This window comes from Tupaia chinensis, unplaced genomic scaffold (assembly GCF_000334495.1).
Source record: "Tupaia chinensis unplaced genomic scaffold, TupChi_1.0 Scaffold143602_1, whole genome shotgun sequence".
Lineage (NCBI taxonomy): Eukaryota > Metazoa > Chordata > Mammalia > Scandentia > Tupaiidae > Tupaia > Tupaia belangeri.
In genome coordinates, this window is record NW_006203448.1 from 2,151,501 (window position 1) to 2,161,762 (window position 10,262).

At 45.7% G+C, this 10,262-nt stretch overlaps 1 protein-coding gene across 3 annotated transcripts in view; it reads left to right on the forward strand.

The window, feature by feature from the left end:
* The window catches only part of MED27 (mediator complex subunit 27), a 216,236-nt gene that overhangs the window by 179,451 nt on the left and 26,523 nt on the right, over positions 1-10,262 (forward strand). For all 3 annotated transcript variants that reach the window (XM_014582454.1, XM_027766647.1, XM_006164348.3), the window contains one exon: positions 5,840-5,947. In XM_014582454.1, coding sequence (XP_014437940.1) covers positions 5,840-5,947 — 108 coding nt within the window. The remainder of the gene's footprint in view (positions 1-5,839; positions 5,948-10,262) is intronic.

Below are 10,262 nucleotides of genomic sequence, written 5' to 3' on the forward strand. Positions count from 1 at the left end.
GCACGCGCCCTATAGTGAAAACCTCTCCAAAAAGAAAAAAAGCCACTGGGTCCGGGACGCAAACCGCGGTCGACTATGTGGGAGTCCGGACACATAGCCATTACGCTAACTGCTGGTCCCCATAAATCTGTTTTAAGGAAGTAATCCCAAAAGCCATGAAAGCTTTGGGACACAAGTGCACATTGCAGGCAGATTTATTTTAGAGGAAACATGGAAGCAGAACTAGAACAGTTAAATTATAGTAAGAGGACACATCAAAAAATCCATGGGAAAGTGGGATGGAAGTACAAGTTTATTTTGGTACAAAAAATTTCTGAATTCCATGCATAGTTTTATAGTACGTATTTCCCATAAACGTTCTGAAGACTCCCTGTATACACTCTCAGAAAATACCATGCAGCATCAGACGCTATTTTTGAATTCTGCATAGCAATGTGGAATAATGCTTATGTCATAATTTTAAGTAAAAATCTGATTTCAAATTTCACATTATACCCATGTAGAAAATTCAAAAGCCAGAAATCTTTGGTAATAACCAAATTTAAAGGAAGTACTCTAAAATACTAATAGTGACTATCTTTTTAAATTTATAATAATTATACTTATTTAAGGGAGTGTAATGTGATTTTTCCATACAGAATTACAATTATGATTTTTTTTTAAAAAATTTTTGTTATAGGGTGTGTGCACTCACCCGAGAGAGAGGGAAAGTGAGAAATCATCCCCTCAGAGGAATGGCCATGCCACAATTCCTTCTCCTCCATTCTCCTCTTTGGAATTTTGGGCATGCACACACATGCACCTGGTGTGATTTTCAAGCCACGGGTCCAGAACTACACAGTCAGGCTGGCAGATGGCATGGTGGGTAAAGGCACTGGATTCCCACATGGCTAACTGTGGTTCAAGTCCTGGACCTGCTGACTTGCTTTCTCACTTTCTTTTTCTCCTCTGTCTAGTCAAAATAAAAATAATAATAATAATAATAATAACAAATGGAATTAAATAAACAATTCTTAAAAAAAAAAACTACACAGCCAGCCATGGAGGCATTAACCTCCATGCCACCTGCCGGCCCTCAGTATGTAATGTTTAAATCTAGGTACTTAGTATCCCCATTATCTCAAATGTTTGTTAGCACTTTGTGTTGGTAACATTCAAAATTCTCTGTTTTAGTTACTCTGGGATGTATAATAGGTTGTTTTAACTATACTCTCCCTACTGTAGTTTTTAACACTATAAATCATTCCTCTCATTTATCTATAATTTTGTTTCCGTTAATTGACATTCCTCTATTCCTGCGTTCCCCTGTTCTTCCCAGCCTCTAGTCGTCATTCTCTCTAGCTCTATGAGCACTCGCCCCCCCCCCTTTTTTTTCCCAGTTTCCATGTACGAGGGAGAATGTGTGGTATTTCTCTTTCTGTCCTGACTCAGTTCACTTAACTTAATGACCTCTGGGCTTGCCCATTTAACTCAAATGCTGAGGGTTTTTTGTTTTCCTTTTAATGGTTGAATAGTATTCCTGTATGTATGTGTATTTTCTTTCTGCATTTGTCTGCTGATGGACACTTAAGTTTCTTCTATATCTTAGCTGTTGTGAAGGGTGCTACAATAAACATTGGGGTACAGATTATTTTTAAAGCATATTGATTTTCCTCCCTTTAGATATACGCCTAGTAGTGGCAGGGCTGGATCATGGCAGTTCTATCGTCAGTTTTCTGAGGGACCTCCATGCTGTTTCTGTAATGGCCGTACTGATTTACATTCCCACCAGTAGTGTGAAAGAGTGCCCCTTTTCTCCACATTCTTCACATTTGCTATTTTTTTGTCTTTTGGCAATAGCCATTCTAACTAGGGTAAGATAATGCATCACTCTGTTTTCATTTGCATTTCCCTAATGTTTAATGCTGTTGAGCATATTTTCATGTGTTTATTGCCCATTTGTATGTCTTCTTTTGAGAACTGTTTATTCAGATCATTTACCCATTTTAAAATCAGATTATTTATTTATTTATTTATCTATTGCTGCTGAATTGACTTCCTTGTATATTCTACTTATTAATCCTTTGTCAGATGTATGGTATTCAGATATTTTCTCCCATTCTGTGGGTTGTCTCTTCACTCTGTTGGTTGTTTCATTTGCTGTGCAGAAGCTTTTTAGTTTGATATAACCCCATTTGTTGATCTTTACTTTTGTTGCTTGTGCTTTTGAGGTTTTATATGTAAACTCTTTGCCCACATAAATGTCCTGAAGTGTCTCCATATTTTTTCTTTTAGCAGCTTCATAGTTTCAGTGTTATGTTTATGTCTTTAATCCACTTGGAATTGATTTTTTGTTTTGTTTTTTAGTATAGTGGAAGATACAGGTAGCTTCATTCTTTCACCTATAGTAGTCCAGTTTTTACAGCACAATTTATTGAAGAAGCTGTCTTCCTCAATGGATATTCTTGACACCTTTGTTAAAAATCAACTGGATGTATGTGTGGATTTTATTTTGGGGTTCTCTATTCCATTGGTCTGTGTGTTTTTTCTGGTTTTGTGTGATTTGTTGTTGTTGTTGTTTTCTTCCCAGTACCATGCTTTTTTGTTGTTATTATTGTTACAATAGCTTTATCCTGTGTTTCGAAAACTGGTGGTGTGATGCTTCCAGTTCCATTGCTTTGCTCAGGATGAGTTTGGCTGTTTAGAGTCTTTCATGATTCCATAGGGATTTTGTCATTTTTTTCCTATTTCTGTGAAGAATGTCATTGGCATTTTGATAGGTACTGCCCGAATCTGTACATCGCTTTGTTAGTGTGGACGTGTTGACAGTATTGAGTCCTTCAGCCCACAAACATAGGGTGTCTTTCTAGTTTTTGTGTCTTCAATTTCTTTCATCAGTGATTTCAAGTTTTTAACTATACAGAGATCTACTGGTCCTTTCTGTTTCTTGGTTAAATTTATTTCTAGGTATTTTTCCTTTGTAGCTATTGCCAGTTTGTATATGTTGATTTTGTGTTCTGTGACTTGACTGAATTTGTTTTTCCATTCTAAGAGGTTTGTACGAGTGTGCATGCGTGCATGTGTGTGTGTGTGTGTGTGTGTGTGTAATCTTTAACATTTTCTGTGTATTAGATTACAACCTCTGCGAATGGGCGATTCAACTGCCTCCATTCCACTTTGGATGCACCTGTTTCTCTGGTCTCCTTGCTCTGTCTCAGACCTCCTTGGTGACTCTCTTTGGATAGGAAGACTATGAACAATTATCTTCCTTTTTTCCTCTAATTTTAGATTTTTTTTCAAAGTAAGCCTTTTGAAACTATTTCAGTATTAACTTTTAAAATATCAAAATTAACTTTTTAAACATTTTAAATATAAAATTTCTTTAGTGTGTGTTTCAGAAATCCATCTTAAGAAACTTAAGAGCTTATACTAAGGTGACTTACCAGTTAATTCAAGTCAGCAAGACTTTGGTGTTTTTAGGAAACAGTTGCTTGGTTCCTGTTCTTTTTAGCCACGAGAGTATATAAACGTGGCCCTTTTGGAGAATGTGCATTGGGCCTCCCACCACTTCAGCCTAGAAAAAGGTGATTGCATTTGGTGTTTGCCATTACAGGACAGTAGCTGGATTGCTTCCCTCCCTCCCTTGCTTCAACAGGCTGCGTGCTGACTTAAGAGAGATCTACTGATCCTACCTTCTTGGTTGATTTGGCATCCTTAAATAGTGATTTTCAGTTACTCACACACACACACATACACACACACACACACACACAGTGACCAGTTGCACATTACATGATGGAATGATATTTTAAAGTACTGTACAGCCCAACCACCGTGCTGCTGATGGTGCAGGCAATAGGGTGCTGCAGTGTGATACTGGAGCTCAGGGAGGCCCAGGTTCAGATCCTGGGTTGCCTGAACATACACCGCCTGTGATCCTGGCTGACCAGGAGACTAGGAAAGGACTAGAGGGAGGACCATGGCGTGGCAAGACCCTGTAAAGGGTACCTGTCATTCTCTCTCTTTCACTCTCCTTCTTTCTCAACAGACAGAAACTTTTTTAAAGAATATTTTTTATTTAACTGTATCTATTATTATTATAGTATTAGTATTAGTATTATTAGTATTTTTCCAGTTTGATCAGAGAGAGAGAGGGAAAGTGAGAAAGCGAGCCACCAGGTCTGGGACTTGAACTGCAGTTGGTCATGTGGGAGTCCAGCACCTTTAGCCACCACACCAAGAAGTAAACTTTTCAAAAATACTATATAGAAATATGTTTTTTTAATTTAACTTTGTTTGTTTGTTTGTTTGTTTGTTGGTTTATTTTAATTTGACCAGAGCAGGACAGAGTGAGCAAGAGTGTGGAAACGTGAGAAAGCAAGCCACCAGGCCCAGTACTCAAGCTGCAGTCAGCCATGTGAGAGTCCAGTGCCCTCAACCACCACACCACATGCCAGTCTTAGAAATATGTTGTTTTTATTTTAGAAGTCCCTTAAATGTAAAGAAACATGTCATATCTTTTTCTTGCCCTGTTTATATTCTATAGCATTTTAGAAATACAAAGGATAGGGACCAGCAGGTGGCATGATGGTTAAGATGCTGGACTCCACATGGTCGACTGTGGTTCAAATCCCAAACCTGGTGGCTTTCTCTCTCTCTCTCTCTCTCTCTCTCTCTCCCCCCCCCTCGTGTCATATAGCAAATTTTTAAAATAAGAAAATTAAATAATTATTTTTAAAAAACAAAACAAAATAGAAACATCAACCCAGCACTTAAAGTGGTTGAAGGAAGCAGAGGTTGGGCATGTTCACCGATACCCAGGTGTAATCAAACAAAGGAGGAAGGCGTGATTGGGGCCAGTCCACTGAAAAACTGCACGGAGTGGAGAACAGGGGGTGGGGGCTTGAAGGTGGCCCCCCAAACTGAGGGCAGGCTGGAGTGGAGGATCAGAACCGCTGTTTGGGGCTGAGGCTTTCTTTCTGCTAGCGCTGTGTTGTCCAGGGCCTGTCAGAACAGCCTGGACCATGGGCCTGGGGTGGAGCCTGGGCTGGACCTGCCTCCAGCCTCTCCTGGGTGGAAGGAAAGAACGGGGTGCACAAAGCACTGGGAGAGTTCCGTGAGCCCTGAAGGAAGGAAGGTGCTGCCTCTATTTTTGGTTCTGCGCTGTTCCAGCCGGCACAGCAGGTCCCTCTCCCTGGAATATATGAATCTGTACTTTTTTTAGGTGTTTTTTTTTAATCCATAATACGTGCTTAGGTTCTAAGAGAGTAAAAGCACTTAAATGTATTTCTAGGATCATGTTTCTTTTTTTTTCCCTTCAGACTTTATTTGATGCTGCGTCTCCATTTTCCACCAGCTATTATAAATAGACAGTTCAGCCAAGGGGTGTCGGGTGCCTGTCTTCTTGCTCCGCATTGTGCTCTGTATTCCATGGATGTACTTAGGGCTACACGTGGCATGGGTGTGCTCTAAGTCCTGGACTGCCAGAATTACAGTCTCTAGTCTTTGAGGAACATCATTTTAAAATAGGGGGCACGAACGAGGGGGGACGAGTTCTCCTTTACCCAGCAAATAGTAAACATATGAAACTTACCCCGTTTATAAGCCAGAAATGCAAGTGAAGTCAGGGTAGCTGGGTTAGTTCATCTTGAAGTGATTCCACAAAGAGCTTGCTGTGTTGAGGTTTCCCCAGCCGGCTTCGGGATAGCAGCAGAGTGCGACACGGCGCCTGCCTCAGGACTCCCCGGGCGCGGCTCGGGAACGGGATGGCTAGACGGCCTTCTCTTCTTATAGCCTTGTCCCACTCTGGTCTGCATGTTCGGGTGTGAGCTCTCATGTTTGTGTGCTTGTGTTTTGACAGGTGACCTTGGGGAAGGTGTTGAAAGTGATCGTCGTCATGCGGAGCCTGTTCATTGATCGAACAATAGTAAAGGGGTATCATGAAAACGTCTACACAGAAGATGGCAAGGTAAGTGTTCTGGGGTCTTTTTTTTTCCCCTGTATCTTCTGTATCAGAAAAAAATGTAGTGGAGTCCCAGATGAGCAACATCAAAAGGCAGCAATCACAGCTGAGATGATCAACAAACACAGATTTGTCAGGATGGAGATGAGCACTTTACAGAGAACATTTCATCCTCCCTGCTTGCATTTTTCATCAAGCTTCTGCTTTCCCTCTAAGCCTGGTGCCCTTAGTTGAATTTCTAATTTATCACCTTAGACCCCAGTTGCCTCATTAAACGTGCCTTCTGAGGAAATAGATTTTTTTTCCCAAGTCAAGCAGCACATCAATAGCCCAAGGTTCGGCATTTTGCTTCTCCTAGAACCATGAAGAAAATTCGAGTTAGTTTGACACAACCCGATGACGCTCTTTTCCCATGAAACTAACAAGCAGCCATCGGGAAGCGGCTTATCCGCAACAGGAAGACAAGCACCTTCCATGGGTGATTTGTTTCTTGGAAAGTTCACCCTCGTGAACCCCTAATTCCTTCTGACTGCACACGCTCCATATGGCTCTCCCGAGAGCATCAGAGGATGCTAATGGGAGCTGACAGCCTTCATTTGTATTTGCTTCTGGAGTGTAATGAGCACCCTGCCTGGACACCCCCAGACGCTGCCTGGTCACTTCTCCACTAAGCCCCCTCTCTGGAACTGCCCCTTCATGACGCTCATTAAAATGTACGCATTTGGTAGCACCACCCGAGCATAGAAAGTCCTTCCAGGAAAGGTAGAACGTGGCTTAGCCAGACCTGCGTGTTACGTAAGAGGAACAGGCGGTGATGTAATGAGACTGGCGTTTTAAACAAGCAGCGCGGCATCTCCATGGCCCACGAGGGGTCCCCACGGGGAGCTGCCAAGTTCTCCCAAGTCTCCCCACTGACAGCGAGGACTCCTGGTGGGAAGAATTCCTTTTTCTTTTTGAAGCAAGCATGGAGACTAGAGCAGGCCTGTGTGTGATCCTTGCCATGCAGGCGTGGCCTGTGCATGTGATCCTTGCCGTGTAGGTGTAACCTGTGCATGTGATCCTTGGCCGTGCAGGTGTGGCCTGTGCGTGTGATCGTGGCCGTGCAGGCGTGGCCTGTGCGTGTGATCGTGGCCGTGCAGGCGTGGCCTGTGCGTGTGATCGCGTTGCGGGCTGGGCCTGCGTGTGCGATCCTTGACTCTGACAGCGGCTCCAGAGTGGGCTCCGCCCTGTTGATCAGCGGCGGAAGCAATGCCAGGGCAGGGGTTTCCCTGGTCAAGAGGCCCACCAACAGTGGGTGTGTAGAGGTGCCGTTGCTGCTGGCTTTGTCTGAGGTCGATGACTTCGTAGGCACATCTGGTGTGGAGTACCACCCTTGCTCCCAGGGACTCCAGGTGAATCCGGGAGACAAAGAGCAAAGACATAGGAAGTTCTGGGATAATCAGGTGTGAATGGAGCATACTCTGAATTTAGGCGTGAGGAGGGAGGTTTCACTGGCTTTGCATAATATTCTCCATACTGACTACCCCACTCTGAAGTGTCCGAATAGCCACGTAGAACACCTAGGACTTGCCGCCTAGTCAGTGCTCCATAGACGTGAGTGGTGGTGTTCCACTTAAACCGAGGGAGTTAGAAAACAGTCTCCTTCATACCCTCTCAGATGACCCCTCCTCCACTGCTCCAGGTAGCGCCTTCCTCCTGCCCCCCCACCTTAGGTCCCCCACAGTTCCCTTGCCCTGCCCAGTCCCATTGGCCAGGCCCCTGGGTCATATTCTGCGTGTCACTGTCACCCATGTAGCACGTCTGATCTGTTTCGAGATCAGACCCCTTCTCTCCGGATGATCCCCAAATCAAGCCTCACCATCTCTCCCTAAACTTGGTTTCTTTCCATCCTTCCTCTTCTCGATCAACTCCTCATTGCTCACACTTCCCTCCCCCAGCCCTCGTCCAGTCTGGCTGCGGGTGCTGGCAGTTTCCCCGTCTCCCTTACCACACCTCCTGTGCATCTCCTCGGCCCCCAGGTGCTTCTTGTTTCTGAGCTGGAGAACCGCACTGGTCACCTCACTCCAGGCTCCACTCTTCCCTCCCACAGGCTGTCCTGCACTTGGCTCCAGAGCCGCCTTCCTAAAATACACACCCAGGCGCATGATCCTCTTGCTTTCACCGTCTCCCCATTGCTCAAGGCAGCCCTCCCCACAGCAGGAACGTGGGTATTAATAGAGTAAGGCCCAGAGCCATCCGCGGTCGGCCAGGCTTCAGAGCGCAGTGGGTTTCTTTCCTGTAGGGTTTCTCTCTCGTTTATTTACGTGCCTTATGAGTCTCTCAAGCTTAAGAGGAGTTTCTATTATGCAATATTTTCCTAACTTATCTGGCCAAGTTAGTTTTCTCCCATATTCTTGGAGCATATTGTGACATTGGCAATTTGCAGAACTCACTTCTGAAAACTGGCTTATAGAATAAAATCCAGATTCCTCTTGGTTAACCAAGAGGAGAAAGGAAGGAAACCAAGTTTAGGGAGAGATGGTGAGTTTCATTTTGAACAGGCTGAATTTGGGGAATATCCAGGGAGGAGAGGGTCTGATCTAGAAACAGAGCAGACATGCTCCCTCTGTGGGTGACACAGAGACAGCAGCCGAGGAGACTGGGCAGGGGAAGAGAACCCTGGGGAAACCTGCCTTTCTGGCCTCAGCGGCCTGCATTCTCTACTGACATCTCATCTCACGTTTCAGCCTCAGCTGCTCCTGTGGGCCCAGGCCGTGCCAGGCTCTTGCACACACTCGCACATCCTGTGCCCTTTGCCCCGGGACGGTTACCCTTCTTTGTCCACCGGACAGACTCCACCCTTCCTCTCACTCGGGCTCGGTGCCCTCTTCTTTCTCATCCTGTCCCCTCTTTCTAGGGCCTCTTCTGCAAGCTCTGTGCTCAGGAGAGGGCCCCAGAGATTACACATCTGTGTTTGCCATGGCTATGGCGGAGTGTGCGGACCTCCAGACAGCCTGTACCAGTCCTAGCACCTACTTCCTGGTTACGTATCACTCACCTATTCACACCTTACCCCTATGAAAATACTGACCCGCGGCGTGTCGGCCCAGGAGGCGTTGCACTGAGCGCACTACCTGCGTGGTACTGGGTGCCCCTGAGTGTAACACAGGTACCGCTGCTGGACTCGCTTGACAGGCTAAGGAAGGGGGAAGTAACCTGCCCACAGGCGCAAGCCGGGTCTCAGACTTTATCTGCCAGAAGTTCCCCCGGGGTGCAGACTCTGCCTCTCAGAAACACCCCAGCGCCTGAGGCACAGCAGAAGCCCAGTCTGGGAGGGTGTCATGAAAAAGGCTTAACGTGAAACTGTTTGAACTGGCATAGAAAAGTGGAGAAGCAAAAATGAGAAACGGGGACTAAAAGAAGCAGCAGGAACTAAAGTCCTAAATAAGTCGAAGAACAAAGGAGGCGCTTGTGAGCTCACACACACACACACACACACACACATACACACACACACACACACACACACACACACACACACACACGTTCTCCTGGTGAGAGGTTAGCGTGGCTTCTGTTCATCAGAAGGAGAAAGGGCGTGCATTCGACCCCGAGTTCATCTGTGGTTGGGACAGGAAGTGGTGGGACAGGAAGCCGTGTGTCCCACACACACACACACACACACACACACACACACACACACACACGTTCTCCTGGTGAGAGGTTAGCGTGGCTTCTGTTCATCAGAAGGAGAAAGGGCGTGCATTCGAACCCGAGTTCATCTGTGGTTGGGACAGGAAGTGGTGGGACAGGAAGCCGTGTGTCCCCTTTTACAGCTGCATGCAGTGGCCCAAGTGGTGACAGGAACCCTAACACTAGACACAGCAAGACTGAGAAGTCCAAGCCCCTGTGATATTTTAAGGCCACTGGGCCACATTTGGTAGAGAAGCTTTCAAATGACTGCTCCAGCCACAGAGCAATCCCAGCCGACTTGATGAGCCCCTTTTTTTCGGAGCACTTTACAGGTAATGAAAAAGCCACGCAGACATTATTAGTGTTGTTTTGAGTACTGATGCTGGCGTGTGTACTTGCAGGTATTTGCACACATACAGGCATGCGTGTAATGAATATGTTGAAACATCTGGCACATTCCAAATAAAATGTAATGTCCAGAAGGAGCCATTGGAGCCTAGGAGTGTGAGGTGTGGCCTGAGCACAAATTGTCGCCCGGAGTGCTGTGCCCAGAGCCGCAGCCCTCTCTGTGCTGAGCTGGTGCCCGGATGGCTGCAGGGGTGGCTCGCTGCAGTCTCCTGGAGCACAGCCACACTGGCTGGGGGGGGGG